A 19623-nucleotide genomic window follows, 5' to 3' on the forward strand; every position below is an offset into this window, starting at 1 on the left:
ATCCTCGTGTTTTTTCGCCAAAACGTCAAACAGGCTGGCAAGAATATAAGCACAGGCTTTATCATTTGCCCTGATCCATCTATTAAACGCTTCCCGAACAGTTCGGTTGGAACTTAAGCTAGAAATGGGAGGACATTCCTCCGTTAAGACAAATCTCAAATCGTTCTCTATCGTGAGTATTATGTTCAAATTCGATTTCCAGGTTACATAGTTGTCCCAAATCAGCTTGTCTGAAGCCAACAATTATATAATTGAACTCGTCATTCTGAAATTATAAACAAATTTTATAAGTGAATTGCTTTTAAATCCAATCATATTTTAGCAAAGTGATAATGTACCCATGATCATTATTTTTGCAATGATACTTAAGTGATTTAAAACAAATACTATCGTAGGGCAGTCAAGAATTCCTTCACAAAAGCAAGACAATTCTTGACCAAATACTATCTCTAGAATAACTCATATGCCGATAGTCATTTAGTTATCGTTTTCGATTAAGATCATTACTAACACTTAATAAATCTTGTAAGTGTAAACTCGCCATTTTCAAATCTTACAGAATGGTATGAGTATGCCTCCGAAATAGAAGACAATACCCAAGATGGAATTATAAGACCCTATTCATTTTACTAAAACCTGGGTTGTTCCAAATCCTATGTTACAACCCTCCGTAGAGATTGCCGCGATTAATGACTAGCTAATGCCGCATAAAAACGACAGCAACGCAACATAAGAATCTCATGGTTCAAACTAATGGAGGAGACCGTAGGACAATTTTGACACATTTCCTTCATCCACTTACTATGAACGACTTCCCTCATTCACCTTGTTATTGACCCATGCAAACACTTTCCATATGGAGCAGTCGAGGTAAAATCGACAAAAAGTTGAGCATGGATCTCACGGTGTGAACTCTTGAGGACGTGAGAGCTAATAACTTTTATTCTCCCACTGAAGTGTTCTAAATATTTGGGTAAATTTATACTTAGCTTTTTTTTTTTGCTAATAAAAACAACCCTAAGTCTAGGTGGTTTTTCCAAGTACAATACATATAAATGGATTTTAAACCTACGATGTCTAGGTGATAAACCAATTTTATTACCTCACACCGCTCACGAATGCTCATAAAACTGGTTACCACGCTCAATTATTCGGTCATAGTCCCCAGGTAGGAGATTTCGTAGACCATCAACTTAAATACCCCCAGCCTTCAACATGATTATATACCAGTTAAGTTTGTAACCCTAGTTTTACAAGTTTTAACGACCTATTTTAACTATTAAAACAAGCGGTTAACCTAAATGAGCATGTAGGTGTTCTTTGTTATGGATTTTAAACATCTAATCCAATTTTATAACAGCTTACAAAATTTTAGACATGCTAAACATCCACGAAAAATAATAAAGGCATTCATTATCTAATATAGCTATTATATTAAATAAAAGAAACTCTAACATGCATACTATATATATAACATTTTATAACATACTTTCAATGCATGTAGCATGCTTCCTATGGTGGGATTTTAAATCTACATGGCATACTGTATGCACATACAAGATTTATTTAATTATAACATACATCACATGCATAAATAATTAAACCCTAAATGATATGGTTTTAGTTTTGGCAAAAACAAGCAAACAAAACCTAATTATTACAAAGCAGCTTATGAACTGCTCCTGGACCGCTCGAACCACTCTAAAACGAACTCAAATAGTTTGAACCGGACCCGAACTGTCTGAACCAAACCAGCCAAAAACCATTCGATGCTGAATCGGACCGGACCACAAGAGAACTGGTCGAACCGACAGCTCTCGCTCATGTTCAACATCTCACTAAGTCTCGTCGTTTAGTAAGGACAACCATCGTCTTGCATTTTTCCTGATCGTTTAGTATTTTCTTGATCATTTAGCAAAGCTATACGATTGTGTAGTATTTTCCTTCTATCGCATAGTGTCATCGTCTAGTGCCAAAGGAAGCCACACGATCGCTTAGTGTCTAACACCATCCCGCAGCTCCATCATTTAGCACAGACAATTTACTACACGTTCGCTTAGCTCCATCATCTAACGCCTGAAGTCGATCGTTTAGTGCGCGTAAAAGATAAGTGATCGCTTAATTCCATCGCATAGCATTCAATGCATCGCCTAGTTGCTGCATATAGATAAGCGGTCGTGTAGTGCTATCACTTAGCATCTCGACGCATCGCTTAGCTGCCGCATAAAGGTAAACGATTGCGTAGTGCTATCGCTTAGCATCTCAACGCATCGTTTAGCTCCGGATCAAAGGTAAACGGTTGTGGTAAGCGATCGCTCAGCGCTATCGTATAGCTCTTCACCGCACCGCTTAGCTCCCACCCAAAGCTACACGATCATATAATGTCATCGTATAGCAATACAACGCATCGCTTAGCTCCAGCAGGTACACGGCCGTCTAGCGCACAACACCTCAATGATCAACACTCAAAGCTACACAATCATTTAGCTACTGAAGCTCAATGACGATATGAACCGAGGCTGATTTTTTGGAATCTACAACTCGACCTTTTCGTTTTTTTCTTCGATATACAGCTTAATTTCAACTATAATGACTCCAAATAAATTACAAACTCTTGGGAACATATTAAAGCTCATCAAGCAAGAGCCAATTAAAAATTTAAATAAGAAATTAGAGAGAAATTATAGGCCAAAACTGAAAGAACCATATCAGTATAGCAGTTTCATATTTTTCATATAAAACGCCCACCAAACCAAAATTAAACCGAATTGAATGCTTATTGATGCTTTGATACCAGTTGTGGAAGATACCAATGCACAGTGGAAGAAACCAGGATCCATAAGCACTTTAATTCATTAATTTTGGCAGAAAAGAAAACATGCTTCAACAGAAATAAATAGATTTCATGACATACCTTTTGAAGAACTTCCTCTAAGCTTTGAACTAGCTGCAAATCTCCACAAAATCTTGTTGTAGACCACCTCAAAATCTTTTCTACTATCCTCTTGGTACTCAAGATTGAGTAGTGGGACTCAAAATAAGCTGGAATTAAGGGAATTTGGAGAAGCTCACAACAGCAACCAAGCAGAAGAACAACCTTCTTCTCTCACGAATTTTTCACAAAAATTTGTTTGGTTGCATTCCCTTCAAAACACTCCAATCTCTTCAATATATTGCAGGCATACATGCAAAGAAATTTTCTGCATGAGATGTAGCTCATGCTTGAAGTTAATGAAGATTTAAAGTGGGTTGTTGGTGAGCTAGTTCATGAAGACAATGGAAAATCAATTTTCCAACTTTTGTGTTTTTCTTTTCTTTTTCAATTTTATCAAAATGGATTTCATAAATAAAATTTATTTAATAAAACTGAAAAATATTATTAATTTTACAAAAAATTTTCTTTATAAAATTAATAAATAATTATTTAAACAATTTAAATAATTCTAATTAATTTAATATCAAATATTAAATTAATCTTTACACAATTCCATCTTCAAATATTTAAATCATATTTAAATATTATTTCTCCAATTTCATTTAATTCTAATTTGAACACTTTAAATTGACTTATCACGCTATTCTATAGTTAATCCATTTACGAGCTAATAGGGGGACCTCGTGGACCTACAGATCATGGGTTCTAACGATTCGAGATTAAACGGCTAAACTCATTAGATCGATCTAACCCCCATTCGTTAACTAATGGGTGATTCTACTAAAACCCATAGTTGAACTCCCTTCACTGTAGATATATTATGTCCACTCGATATAACCATGATTAGTAAATTAACTCTTCATAGGTTGCTCGTAATAACGGCTGGGTCGAATCTCTATTTTACCCTTACCTCTTGTTCCTTAAGTTCTACGGATCCCCTAATGAACAATTGATTTGTGATCCAATCAATAAATTGAATCTCTCTCAGGCCAATGAGAGGGTGAGGCCTCTTGTTCAACACCCAGAATCAGCATTAAAGGAACAACCTCTCTAATAACCCTAATCGGGTAGGAGTGAATTCCCTCTTGCACCCTATGTTCCCAGCTATTCATCCGGTCCTATCCCCAAAATGGTAAGCTTATTGAGCAGAGGCAGTTGGTCTACTCTCACCGTTTACAGATCAAAGGATAATCCCGAACAAACAGGAGTTCATAGTTAGCTTAGGATTAAGGTTAAGTTACCTAGGTCATCGCTTTGAAATAGTCAGTCTTAAATAGTAAACAACGTTATAAAGTAAGAGTGACTGGTTTCGTGGCCTGATCTTGCACAAAACTCATTTGTACAGGACACCCCCATTCCTCATATCTCAACATGATCGAATTAGAATCACTTCGTTTGTAGTACTTTACAACTCTTTGTAACAACTACAGAGTAGATCACATCCAATAGTGTTACTAGAGTAATATACCCAACCTTATTCATATACTATAGATCATTTTTACTATTTACTCAAACCTGATTCACTTGTATATCTCTACATAAAGTTCAAGTACTCATATAATAGTCAAGGGACTTAGGTTTATTGGATTTCTAAAAAAACAATATATTCAATGATAATTTTATTGAATTCTCATAATAAATTCTTTTATTTACAAATCACGAATTTTAGGACATAAAACCCAACCAAAAATACTTATTTTTTTGAAATATATAAAAGGAAATAGTTATACATAGAACTAGAATTAAGTATCTCAATTATAATTTCAAGAAGTTGAAGGGGCTAATGCAAATATTCTGGAAGAGAGAGGACCCGCGGGAAAATCATAAAGTGGCGTCTTCAAGTTCGTTATCGTCTCATCCAAACGACCGGCTGTCTTTTCCCCGGCGACTGAACTTCGACTGAGAACTTCAGAGAGCTTAGCCATGGCGATCATGGCGTTTGTCTCTTCACCACCGCAAATTCCCTCTCTATCTCGATCGTTTCACAGCAACTTTCTCTTCTCTCCCATTTCCTCTTCCTTCTGCGCACTACGGCGTTCTACACGATCCAGCTTATTTGGCGCTCAAACTTTGGCAACTTCGGGATTTTGCTTTAGGATACACTGTCGTGACAAAGAACGAACTTCACCGGTTACTCAGAGCTCCGATCCTAAGGCTGGAGTTCCCATTTATAAGCCCAAAACCTACGAGGTCTTAGTCTCCGATGCTGCGAATTCTCTTGCTTATGCTCTGGAGGACGGAAAGATCCGCTTGGAGATTGATTTCCCGTAATCTTTCGTTTTCTCTATGAATATTGGGGGTCTTATTCTTCAGTCCTATTAGGCTTGTTTTTTTAGGAACACTGTCCATTCCTTTAATTTGTTACTTAGCAAGTTAGCATTAGAGTTATTACTACAATGCTGTACGTTTATTTTCGTTTCTGCTAATTCCTCTGCCCCGAAGTATAGTAATCGGTTGTGGGTTTTATTTCAGTCTTATTTGAAACTGAGATTCAAACCGTAGTCCGTTTAGGTAAATTGTTTCTTAATATCTTTGCAGCTTATGAGAAGTAACAATATCCTTTTAGCGTCGAAATGTTTCGGAGTATAATCCTCATTATTTTCTAACCCTCGTTTTGTTTTTTGTTTTTTTGGTGGGATTTCCTATATTCAGACCCCTGCCTAGCAACATTTCTTCGTATAAGGTATCTTTCTAAAGCATGTTCTTAATGGAATTCGATGCTCAGAACATTATGTTTTCTCATTTATTAAAATACTCCCCATATAGGCCTTTTCCTTAGAGGATATTTCTATATATGTAAAGGGATCCTTGTATGATTTCATTGATGTAAATAATCAACTTGCAAGGAACCTCAAAGAAAAGGGGGAAAACTAGACCTGCTTAAATATTTAGTCGTTCATCATAAATCTTCAACCAATGTACCTTGCAGCTCGTATTAGTTCTCGATTATAGATGTACTCAGTTAACCTAGGGCCATGGTATAAATTGTCCAAAGAATTTTATGCTTGCATGTTTTTCTTTTATGAGCTAGCCATGAATATAGAATAGTATTCCTTGCGAGGACACCAGTTGAAAAGAAGTTGTGAATAGTATATTAACATGAGGTATAGATAAATGCCTCCACCGATTTGACACTTGATGTGTGGAGTATGGGTTACATTCAGAATTATGTTGATTTGGATTGTTGATAGCAGATGTTCATTTGATTTGAGAAAATTTCTAAATATGTCAAGGGATCTTCAGATGAGTTCATTGATGCAAATATCCAACTTGCCCTGGCTGTTGCAAGGAATCTTCAAGAAAAGAGAGGAACTAGATCTTGCATTGTAAGCAACTATGTATATATACACACACATATATATATATTGCAAACCCCTTTGGAAGTTTGTGCAGCTGTTAAAAACTCGTGTTATAACTTTAGGTGTTTCCAGATAAGCCAGAGAAGCGCAGAGCTTCACAGTTGTTCAAAACAGCTCTCGACTCGGTAACAAGCCAACTCTTCAAACCTCTTTGTTTTGCCTTGTTGTTAAGAAGTAAATATTTTGTTTAAGATGGTAAGAGTACCAAAAGAGAGGGAAGATCCAAACCAAGTGAAAAGATATTACAGCAGAAACTCTGTGGTTGTTATTAATTGGTTATATAAATAATTCTGGAGGATTGGGAAAAACACCCCAAGAAGGACATCCTAAAGTTGTTAAGAAAAAAAATCTATATATTCGATGAAAAATTATCCTATTTGTCTCTAGTCAGTCCTTCCAAAGATAGTGAAAAGAGCATCCACCCAAAGCCTCAACTGCTTCATCTTAAGGGATTTTTTCTTTTTTAAAAAAATGTATTTGTTCCCACCATGATGAGGGTTTAGGCAAGCTTGTCCACACAATATAAATCTTGGTCCCCGTTTTATGTGCTCATTTGATCTTGTTTTTCCCTTTTATCTTTCAGATTGATGGAATAACCGTAAGTTCCCTGGATGATGTCCCTGCTGGGCCTGTCACATCTTTCTTCAGATCTGTTAGAAACACCCTTGATTTTGATTTTGAAGACGAGAATTCAGGTTGGTTCTATACGCATGGATCTCAGAAGATGTTTCACATTCTTGTCCTCTTTTTTTTATTATGTGCATGTCATGGCCATGTGTTTCACTATTAAGTGCGTTTTGCAAATATATGATATATTTTGCATGACCCTAACCATTATGGCAAGACTGAAACTTACATTCATAAACTGTATAATAAAGAAAAGGAAAATGACAGGGAGAAAAGAAAGAGCCAAAGGGAAGAAAAAAATGATGAGAGAAAAAAAAGAGAGAAATACTATGATCGAACATAATCCTATATGAGAGAACTATGTATAAACTTAAAACTGCCTCTTCCTATGTATTTCACTTCACTTTTGTGGATATAAACATGTTTCTTCTTGTTCAGCTTGTCTGTATGTGTTATATTGTAATAATCTTTTATTTCTTTACCCGCTTTTCTCCAGGGCCAACATTCTCATTTGATGATTTCTCACTCTTTGCAATCTATCTGATTTGCAGGTCGTTGGACATCTAGTGACCCTCCATCTTTGTATATATTCATTAATTGTAGCACGCGTGAACTTGGTTTGATAGAGAAGTATGTGGTATGATGTCTATGCTAATTGCAAGATAGCAATTTTTGAACCTATGGCATAAACTGATTAGCTTCTGATTAAAAGTTATCATGATTTCTTCTCTAATTGGTCACGTTGGGCTAATTTCCGTTTTTTCACTACATATTTTCTTAAAATGTTTTCCTCCTATTGATTATGATTTAGCTGTCTACTGAATACTGATATTTTAGAGGACATGGGGTGAGTTCTTATAATTATTGCCGTTACATAAGTGGCATCTTTCATGGTGGGATTGATGGTTATAAAATACTTCTTCTCCAACTTAATAGGCACGTTCTGCGTAAGACCTATTCATGGCTTTCTGAGTGACATTTTTTCACGTAATAAGTTATGTTTTAGTTAACTTCATTTGGTTTAGCCCAATTTGTTTTTGCCTGTCAACATAAGGTGACTCATTTTGGGATTTGCAGGAAACTTTTGCTTCGTCAATCCCCACCCTGTTGTTTAATCTAGAACTTGAAACCTTGCGGTAATGATCCTCCTCTTCATCCATCTTTGATAGATATTGGGTTCATATATGTAACTACTGATCAAAAGTTTGTAAATTACAGTGCGGACTTGGGCTTACTGGGATTCCCCCCCAAAGATTTGCATTATCGATTTCTCTCTCAATTTATCCCAGTGTTCTATATTCGAATCAGAGAGTATTCTAAGGTCTCGGATCTCATCTTGGAAACTTTTTTAGTTATACTTATATTTATATCTTGACTAAATTCTCTATTCTTGGTTCTCTTTGGGGGGAGGGATACTAAGACAGTAGCAGTAGCACCGTATATTGTTAATTACAGTGGAGCATTGTTTCGTCAATACCCTGGTGCGTATAATGTTTTATTGCACTTTCTGTTGGAGAATTTCGTTTTTTAATTCTCTTGATATCTTTCTGTGTCCAAATTGGTTCACCACCCTCTTAAGTTTCGCTAGCTAATTTTTAGATTCATCTGTGTTTTTACATCTATCTGTCGTCATTTCTATTCATCCTCATAATACTTTCAGGACCTTGGCAAGTGATGCTAAAACAATCAGATAATTCTTATGCTTGCGTTGCAGAGAGTGAGACAAGGTTCACCCTTGGTGAAGTATGTAAAACTGAAGTACTTCAAACTTTTAGCTGTTAAACATTTGTCTGGTGTTTTTGGACTAACCGTTGCTTGTAATTTAGACCAAAGATGAACTATTAAGGGTCCTTGGACTACAGGAAGAACAAGGAAGCTCACTAGAATTTCTCCGCAGGGGCTACAAGGTTTTTTCTTTATATCTGTGATTCTGTTTTATATCTTTCCTTCTATATGGCGATAACTCATTGCTACTTTTTCTTGTGCAATTAATTCTTATTTGCTTCCCCACCAACCTACCAGAAATTTGAAGAGAAATCTGCTTCATATTTTGCTGCCAAATCGTATTAGTAAAATTGTAGGAAACTGTTGAAATCTAGTCTACTTTTGCAGGCTGCCACTTGGTGGGAAGAAGATGTTGACTCTGAAGTATCTTCGGCATGGCGTAGTTGAGCACCTCTAGTGTCAATTATTTCCTCGTATTTTCGTAGACACAACGTTGATGACATCGGACACGAGATTTCAACTATATTTCCTTGATCAAACGGATGGCTTCTTTATAAAAGACTCTTATGGCTATCTTTGAAGAGTTACTGCAGGGAAATTCTATCTCAAAAGTTAAATCTACATCTCTTTTCAACCCACCAGCTTCAGAAGATTGACACAAACTTGAATCCAGCTCATTCACCTCTGGAATTCAAGGTGAAGTAATCTTGTACATTTTATAAGTCGCAGTAAATTACGATTTGTTGTTCATCCTTGATACTGAGTTTCTTTTTCTTTTTCACTCATGTTCCTTTAAAAAAGTATAAATCAGGCCTCTTAGATGGTTTAATCCTTGCCAAGTATGAAGTTCAACTATTTTCATGCATTATGTGGTTCATAACTGAGTTTTTTAACTGAATCCATAATATGTAGAACAATCCAAACTATTACAACTACTTGTTTTGGAAAGAAAATAAAAGCAATTGCTTTGGACCAAAAGCTAATTATTTTTTATAAGCTCTACATTCAAACATCATTTTCAATCACTAATTAACTTCTCTGTTATTAATTTACTGGTATCAGTCATAGTTATACTGCTTGTAATCTTTGATTAATCATCATTTGTTATATAAAAATGAAAATGTGATGAAAGTTCCTCCCCCGTCCGTCCTTTCAACGGAAAGGAAGCTTTCTTTGGAAAGTCGGAATGTGTGCTTTGTTGTGGGTATATATTTGGGGGAGAGATACGGTAGAATTCTTAATGGGTTGGAGAGGGATCTAGTTGATGTTTGGTCCCTTACGAAGTTTATTGTCTTTGAGTCTCGGTGACGAGTCCTTTTTGTAATTAATCTTTATGTCATATTTTGTTAAATTGGAAACCATTCCTCTAAGGTCTAACTGTGATTGATCAATCATAATCATTCACTAATGTGGTTTTATTTATCATTGACTAGTAATAATAGTAATAGTAATAGTAATAAGATGTATCATCAATTAACTAATACAGTTATGTAAGTAGTCAACGATATATTATAGGCAACCAATCATGATTATCTTAAAGATATAATTGAAAAATAGATGCAGACTTTTAAATAAATCAAAACAGAAGAAAAAGACAGATTTAAAATATAATGTTGTCTGTCTCTTCGCCCAAGTGAGGCTCCAACTTCAGCTGTAAGCTATATTTTGGATGCGGATTTTAAGTACATGGAAGAACTATGTGATATCTTTATTACAAAAATATTAGGGCAAATATCAATTTATATATCCTAAACTTTGGGAATTGTATTAATTTAAACCATAAACTAATAATTGTATTAATTTAAACCTTAAACTTTCATAAATGTAATAATTTAAACTTTAAATTAATAATGGTATCAATTTAAACTCCAAACTTTCATAAATGTAATAATTTAAATCTTGAAGTTTCATAAGTGTATCAATTTAAACCTTCTATTATGTTTTATTTGGATACACTTATGAAAATTTGAGGTTTAAATCAATATACTTATTAAAGTTTAATGTTTAAATCGATACAATTATTAGTCTGAAGTTTAAGTTGATACTATTCCAAAGTTTAGGGTTTAAAGTGATACAATAAAAAATTCGGTATAATATGTTATTAGGCTTGGTGTCTAAAAACCAAGTGTCATATCTACCCATGCTTAGTGGCCAAATTTGTCACATCCTAGTTGCCAAACTATTGATCATTTGTGGATTTTGTAAAAAAATACACATGCTGGTGAGAATAAAAGAGAAATTCTAGAGAAATTTCTAATTTTTAATTTCATATATTTCATTGTGTTATTTTCTAAACTAATTTTATTTATTTATTATATTATACTTTATTTTTTCGATATTTGTGTTCTCATTGTCTCTCGCTTTGCTCATAATTTTACGAAAATATTTATATTTTTTTAAAAAAATTTAAAATAAATTTATTTTAATTAATTGTTTTAAATGACAAAATTGCTAAAAATATTTTTTACATATAACGGAATGTAGAGCCCTTCATGTCCCTGTCCTCGTCCCCATAAATTTTCCTACGAGGATTTTGCGGGGATCAGGTTTCTCACAAGAAAAATTTTTCCGCCATCATTTTTTTCTAACAATTTTTTTAATTTCAATTAAATATATATTTTTAACCATTCCTTAAACATATCCAATATAACTTTCATTTAAATATATTATCAATTTTGGTAATAAAAACAATAGTATACATTCAATTTAAAAAGATATAATTAAAATACTAAATTCTCATAATTTTTATAAATTAAAATTTAACCATTAGAACATCTTATCTTAAATATTACAACATCTAAGGAATTAAAGTAATAAAGTCTTAAACTTAAATAATTAAAACCTCAATAATTATCCTAACAAAGTCTACAATAAATAAATATATATATATAATTTATATACAAAAGCCGGGGCGGGGTCGGAGTCGGGGTTGGGGAATATATTCCCCGTCAGCCCCGAATTGCAAACGGAAAAAAAAATTCTCACTCCCTCCCCCATTCTCTGTGTATACGGGGATAATCCCTGTGGGACCCCGACTCCATAGGTTTTTTGGACATCTCTAAAATGATAGACACTGCAGTAACATTTTGCTATATTTATAAATAAGTTAGACTCATTTTACTATATTCGAAAACAACTCTTTATTTTAATCAATAACCATTGATCTAATACCGATGTATGAAAGGTCATTAATAATTGATTACTATTGCATGAGATATACTAATTGATTAAAAGAACAAATTAATTTTTAAAATATCATTAGTCAATTGAATTAAGGTCACGTTCACCTCATGTGAAAGGTAATCCATCCTTGGTAATGTAATAAATGGACCCTAATTGATTGTTTTTGTTGTTATTTACCTACATTCCATGACTCCGTCATTGTAATAAATTGTGGGTCCACCTTGAAATCTATAATCAAATAGTGTAGTCTAATTGAAGAATGAAGGGTGTTCAATCGGATTATAGTTGAAAATTACATGGGAATCACTACGTTTACTGTTTTCGTTACAGATATTGTTACTATAACAATATAAGAATTATGAATATGCCACATTGATTGTTACCTTTACCTTTACCATTACTATTACCATTATTGTTAGGGTCAAGTAGGGATGGCAACGCAGCCAGGGCGGGGTGGGGATACACTCCCCATTTCTGTCCCCGTGGGGATTTTAATCCCCGTCCCTGCCCCATTCTCTGATTTTGGGGGTCAGGATCAAAGTCGGAGAATCCCCATTCGGAGTTTTGGGTCCCTACGGGGAAATTTTTTTTTCTTTTTATTTTATTATTTTTATTATTTAAAATTAACTAAATTTAGTATTTACATTGAAATTGTAAATTTTATGTAAGAAATTAGTATTATTGTTACATATATTTGTTCAAATTAATAAATAGAAAAAATATTTTAATACTTTTTATTATAAATTTAATAAAAATTTAATTAGAAAAAAAATAACTAAAACAGGGTCGGGATGGGGCAGGGATCCCCTCCCTGTCCCTACCCCGTTCCCGAACGAAGATCCCATTTAAATCCTCGATATGACCTCATACTCAATCAAACTGGGGATTCCCCACAGTCCCTCGGGAAATTTTGTTTTCCCTTGGGTCAAGTCGTAACGATAATGATAACAATAACAATAAAATGTGACAAGTTCATACTTCTAGGTAAACGCGATAAAAAACAATCCAATTATATTTGCGATTCAGGCATATTGTGATTCATCCATCAATCAAGCTCATTTCAATTACATCAAAATCCATTATGATTTGATAAAGATGACCTTATTGAAAAGCAGTGAACTATTATCGAAAAAGTGGCCTAAACTACATAAGTGCAATAAAAAAAAAAGTTAAGTATATTTGATAGATAAAATATTAATTATCTATATAAATCGAGTTTACCAAATTGATGTGACATATCATCATTAGTTTTTTTTCCTTAAGATACCATCATTAGATTAATCACTAATATATTCATGAAATCAAATCAAAATTTGAAATCTATCGGCATAACTTTTTACAAGTTTCATCTATAAATATACTACAAATGAAAACATGGTCTTTTACATATACATATACATATAATATATATATCTTTTCTAATTAATGCGTATCTCTATTAGAATGAAGTATCAACTTAATTATAGATGCGTGAATAAGATTTTAATTACTATTTCTAGATTTTCTCAATCTATTGGTTGAAATTGAAGAGTAAGTCATGAAAATTAAATGAGAATATGTTTATAATTGGAAGATGGGGCCATAGTTTTGGTGAATCACATCTATCAAATATCATATTATTCTTTGGGTAATATTTCTTTCCCGTCACTGACGAACATCAAACAATAAGGATCACTGTCACCTACACCTACAGTTGACAAGCCACGTACTTAGATTTTATTGGTCTGTCACCTGAATTTCTTGGGCCCCACTTCCATACCTCAACCATTGGTTTGTGATTTAGAAAACCATTTTCTTTTTTAAGTTTTCTTTTTAAAAACAAGTAAATTCCAAAATAAAGGGTAGGTAAAATTTATAACATAATACTTAATTATCGTCTTAAAAATAATCAAGTTTAGATCAAGTACATTATTAAAATTTGGGTCAATATCAATCCTTTATGTTTGTTCTGCAGGAAGATATGAAGTATTATTTGGCTCCACTACCTTCCTAACATATGACCCTCTTTTCTAGGGAATTTTGATTGGTATCTAACCTATGAGAGTAGATGATGGATAAGTTAGGAAAAACAAATCGTTGTATCTTTGAAGCTATTAAGATTCTTTAAGTATAAGTAGAATCATAGTGTTGCTCGAGTAGTTTCAAGATAAGTAACTTATATCTTGACGAGTATCTTTATTGGCTTTCTGTTGATTTACATATTACTCGAATGGAGAGCATAGTGAATCAAGTTTAATGGTGCCCCCCTCAGGTGAAAGAATGGAAGTGGAATGTTGATGCTTTCGTGGAACTCTAAAAAGTGTTGCAGCATAGTTGAGTGGATGTTTCATGACTCATTTGGATTTTCTATGTACGTTGGTTTCCAAAAGATCTCTCAAGAGTTGTCCATCAAATTATTGGAAGTCCAAACTCTTATTGAGGGTTTTAACCATTATCTTGTCTAAGCAGATAAAAAGAATTCAAATTTTTTTTAAAGAGAGTGCTTTTTTTTATATATATACAATATATATTATGACATACAAGTTTATTATCAACCATATTTTAACATTCACCAAGGATATAAGTTTAAAATGTACTCAAATTAGGGGTTAAAACATACATTTAGCATAAATTGTTTCATAAAAAAATCGATAAATACCCGAACACGATGAACCAAAACATCCATTAGGGTTAAAACATACATTGGGGCCTTTTTAAATATAAAAAAATGTTTAAAAATATTTACAATTTATAGCAAAAAATTCTAAAGTACAAACCACTCTTGAAACTTTTTACTATAAAGTGTAAATATTTTTAAAATTTTTCTATTTATAAGAATTTCTCTATATTTTTATAATATAATCAATATATTTCTACATGTTTTTGAAGTCATATATTAATGTTGGGTTTATTAACGAATTTGATTTACTATTAGAAAAATCATTATTTAACCATATAATATGATTAAGAATATTTTTTACATGCAAAGCTTAAAAATTACAATAGAAGTAAGATTATTTTAACCTGCAAATTATAACAATTAAAATAGAAGGTTTAAAAGTTTCGAAGACGTAATTTGATTAAATGAAAAATAAATAAATAAATAAATACCCAACAAAGTTTAATAATTTACATACCAATGATCTCAAACATATTAGAACAAAAAATGTAAAGTACAAAGAAAAAGTTGTTTGGCCAACATTATCAATCAAACAAATTATGCCTAAATTTTGGGAAAGAATCTCAATTACATTGCCCTAATGGGATGCTCTTGGGGGACATTAGTTAATGGGTTCACTTTAATCTTTCACTTTCATCCTTCTATCATTGACACATGGTTTATGAGAGAGAGACTATATAATATATTCTTCACTATTACATATTATAATTGTTTTCCCACATAATTGAATTATATAGAATAATAATATAAAAAAAAAGATAATTATCTACTAAAATAAAAATCATTGATGGTTGGTCCAATTGCACAAACATGTCACATTTTATTTGGCCCCTTATCAAACCAATATTTCCTTCTTCACTTGATTTGTCCACATTTGCCTTAGGTTATTAGATGTTTTTATGTTCCATGATGAAAATAAAATTCCCACAACCTTAAAAAGAACAAAATATAGAGATCCCACCACATTTCAACTATTCATTATCTATATATATATATATATAAATATAAGTGTGATCTCTATATTCAAAAGTTCAATTTAAATGGAATGATATATATAAATATTTTAGTCTTATTTTTTTAAAAAAAAAAATTACCTTCATTTTTTAATTGTCGATTCATATTTCTATAAATGAAAATATAACTTATTCAATATTACTAAAACGATACTTAACTTCTAATTAGTCAACCAATAAAATTTTCTTCTTTACAATTGCTCTTTACATACATCCCAAGAGACGAAAAAAAAAAAGCGTGACATGATAAGTTAGGTAGTCTTTTTTCTAGGCTCTCTTTAATCAATCTAACCTTTTGTGAGGATGTTTGATTTCTCTCTCATCTAACTCATGATAGAGATATTTTTTATTTTTTAAATTACAAGTTTAACGTTTGAACTTTAAAGTTGGTGTTTAATTGGTCATTGAACTTTTAAAAGCGTAACAAATTTATAACATATTCGAAAATCTTAAAAATTAAATGTTATATTAGATATAAATTTTATTTTTGTCTATAACAAAACTCTAAAGTCCCATTTGATAATAATTTATTTTTTTTAAAAAAAAATTAAACTTATAAACACTACTTCCACATGTAAGCTTATTTGTTTTGTTATCCCATTTTCACAAATATTTTTAAAAACCAAGTCAAGATTTGAAAACTAAAAAAAAAAAATAGTCTTAAAAAAACTGTTTGGTTTTTCAAATGGTTAATACTTATATGCATTTCAAGATGCACTCATTTTTGTGCATCATTTTCTACTACTCACATAAAAAGATATTAAAATACTTCAAAAAAGAAAAAAAAAACAAAAAAAACAAAATTTACCACATGACAAGTTATGATTGGACAATCTGATGGGACGTACCTAAGTAGTTTTCTTTTCAAAATTGACTAATTAATTTAGATGTTTTTTTTTTCAAGAAATCTAAAAATTACCGTATAAAATTTAGGGGGAAAACAAGTATAAATTTTGAAAAAAAATAAAAATAAAATATAAAATCGTTACGGACTTAAATTTTTTTCAAATTTTATCTATAATTGAGGTATGAATTTTAAAACATTTGAAAGTTGATGGACTAAATTTAAAATTTAACATTTTTTAAAAAAGAAAAAGTATATAAATGGATGAAAATGGCAGGTAACATGTTATTTCTGAGTTGGGTGAGCAGTGAGAGAGCAGCAGAAGCATGTTCTATTGTTCACTACCAACAAAGCACACTTCACACAAAAACAGACTACTTTTTTTTTTTCTTTTAATTTTTTTTTTTTAAAAAACATTTGTTTGCACATTCATTAATCTTACATTATACATTCTCTCCTTTCCCTAACTTATTGCCTAAATTAATGAATATTCCCAGTGGTCTCCACCAATCTCTCCAATCTTCTTCCATACTTTAATTTGTTCTATAACTTCATTTAACTTCAAACTTTTTTTTTTTTTAAAAAAAAGACCCAAATATTGAATATATTGTGTAAAATTAATCATCTCATTTTGTATCCACTCATTATTGTAATGTTGTTAAATGCCCTCTTGATTTAGGTTTATATGTTTCGTTATTAAGTTAATTATATTAAATCGAATATGTTCAATTGACCTACAAGTGTGTTAGTAATAATTTGTGAAGAAATGGACAATCGATTGTAATATTAAAGATAATACTCTCACTTTGTAGTACGTACATACTATTGTGTTGTCTCGAATTAATGTTATATACTTAGGTTTATATATTTTATTTTTAATATCTTGTTTGGTAATTATTTGATTTTTGAGTTTTATGCTAGTTTCACATAACCTTTTTTTTTTAATCATAGTTTTCGTATTTTCTATGTAAACTTATTAAATTCTTACCCAAATTTCAAAAAGAAAAATAAGTTTTTAATAATTATAGTCCTGTTTGGTAACCATTTAAGTTTTTTGTTTTTAGTTTTTTAAAATTAAATTTACAGATACTCCTTCCACCTATAAATTTCTTGCATTGTTATCCACTTTTTACCAATGTTTTAAAAACCAAACCAAGTTTTGAAAACTAAAAGAATTATTTTTTAAAAGCTTGTTTTTGTTCCTGGAATTTGACTAATAATTCAACTATTGTACTGAAGAAATATACTAATTATTTTAAAAATTGAGAGAAAATAGGTTTAATTACCCAAGACAAAATAGTTTCCAAACAAGACCTATATTTTGTTTTTTAGTTTTAATTAAGGGTGTACATGAGTTGGATTAGGTTGGGTTGAGGGTGTTTTTTGGAACAATCCGAAAATTCGAGTTGGTTGAGTTGTTAACCCAAAGAACCTAAATAAAGTCTCCAATCCAACCCAATCCAACCCTTAAAATTTGGGTTGAGTTGTCAGGTTATAACTACTTTTTCTTCTTAATTGAAAATATATAAATTTATATATAACACATGATGAATAATTAAAATCTCATAAAATTCAAATGTTAAATACCAAATATCTATGATATTTATTGCAAACTTTAAATAAAAACAAATATCATAACATTTTTATAAGAAAGATATTACAAATTCACAAATTAATCAATACAAGTAAGCAAACTTTAAATAAAGATATATATATATATATATATATATATATACAAAATTCAAATTTTGTTTTAGTCAACCTACTACCTAACCCAACCCAACAAAAATAAAAAAAAGTATAATCCAACCCAACCTTTACATTTTGGGTTGGGTTGTCTGGGTTATTGGGTTATTTGAACATCTCTAGTTTTAATTAAAAATTTTGTTTTGATTTTGAAAACACTCTTAAATGGTAAACAATTATACATAGAAATCAATAGGCAAAAGTGATGTTTATAGGGTTAATTATTTAATTTTTATACAGTACTGAGACTTCTTAATTTACAGTTAATTTTAATGTGTAATTTAATATATTTTGAAGTGGTGAGTAATAATTTATCAAAATATTTTGGAAAAATTATGTTCAAACTTTCAAATTTGATTAAAGCCTTCCCCCATTCAAAACTTTTGAGGGTGGAATTTTGGAGGCTGTCTACTTTTATAAACATATATGATTAAAGAATTCTAGATTGTTAAAAGCAACACCAACCTTTTATCTCTGATATTTGACCAAAAAGAAAATAAAAAGTATGAAATCCTTTGTAGACTTCTTAAGAAAACTTTTATTAAAAGAAAAAAAAAATTACATCTAAAAACTTTTTAAATAGAAAAAGGCAAAATATAAATAAATTTTTTATACAGATATTTTTTAGAATATTAAACAAGAAAAATCTTTTACAATTGAGTAATTACAATTTTTCTCAACCAAAGTTGTTACCATCAAAATAAGAAAACGTAAGTATATCGACAAATGAACTTTTTAAAATGATAATAAATGTTTTATCTACTAGAGATAGTGAATTTTTATATGTCAAATTCACGATAAATATAAAGGACTATGCATTTTCTTTATTGGTCAGCTTTGCCTGTGATATAATCAAAGGGTAATAGAAATATATATATATATATATATATATATATATATATTTAAAAATTATTGAATTTAACTTTGGCCCTAGCCTACCATGTATGGATTATATAGCTATAAAATTATAGAGATAATTAATGTGTGGGGTTATGAAAGAAGTCTAATGATTAACATAACATTAAATTACACATCTTAAACTTATTCAATTTTAAAATTAATTGATGTATTAGAAATAAATTTGAATATTATGCTATATTGAATTCTAGACTTTCAGTTTTGTATTTAGTAGATCCCTAAATTTTGAAAAATAACGAATAGGACAAGGACTTTAAAATTGAAATTTTAACGAACGTATAAGATAGTTATTAGTAGATGAAACTATTGAGCACTAAATTAAAGGTTTTAAATATTTTCAAAAGTTTTTTATCCATATATACATAAATTTCAAAATAAAATTTAGGAATTAAACTAGTAATTTTGCTTCTTTTAAAGTCAATATTAGGAAAGAAAATAACAAAGAAAATGAGTAAAAAGAGTGGAAGTGAATTAAATATTAATAACCCTTATAAAGAGTCTTTTGTTTTATGAAATATTGCGTAGGAGAAATTGGTTTTATAAATGAAATAGATATATATATATATAACAGACAAAGAAAGAAGAAAAATCTATAATAATCTTTTATTTGGTTG

The 19623-nt window shown here is 31.0% G+C and overlaps 1 protein-coding gene across 1 annotated transcript; it reads left to right on the forward strand.

Moving 5' to 3' along the window:
• Positions 1-4679: 4679 nt before the first annotated feature.
• On the forward strand, positions 4680-9475 carry LOC150033626 (protein LPA3-like). The gene is made up of 12 exons (XM_090317554.1): positions 4680-5202; positions 5588-5618; positions 6169-6261; positions 6357-6419; positions 6878-6989; positions 7473-7558; positions 7999-8057; positions 8140-8242; positions 8342-8402; positions 8582-8664; positions 8748-8828; positions 9034-9475. Exons 1-12 carry the CDS (start codon positions 4859-4861, stop codon positions 9091-9093), a joined length of 1176 nt encoding a protein of 391 aa, XP_090173680.1. The 5' UTR covers positions 4680-4858; the 3' UTR covers positions 9094-9475.
• Positions 9476-19623: the final 10148 nt, after the last annotated feature.

The sequence above is a fragment of the Benincasa hispida genome, chromosome 9 (assembly GCF_027475165.1).
Source record: "Benincasa hispida cultivar pf3 chromosome 9, pf3_genome.v1.1, whole genome shotgun sequence".
NCBI lineage: Eukaryota > Viridiplantae > Streptophyta > Magnoliopsida > Cucurbitales > Cucurbitaceae > Benincasa > Benincasa hispida.

Excerpts from the sequence above, each read along its gene's own strand:
- LOC150033626 (XM_090317554.1), top strand. The coding sequence starts at position 4,859 with ATGGCGATCATGGCGTTTGTCTCTTCACCACCGCAAATTCCCTCTCTA. Across the intron at positions 6,262-6,356 it reads GAGGAACTAGATCTTGCATT|GTGTTTCCAGATAAGCCAGA; the intron begins GTAAGCAACTAT and ends TTATAACTTTAG. Across the intron at positions 8,243-8,341 it reads GAATCAGAGAGTATTCTAAG|ACAGTAGCAGTAGCACCGTA; the intron begins GTCTCGGATCTC and ends AGGGATACTAAG.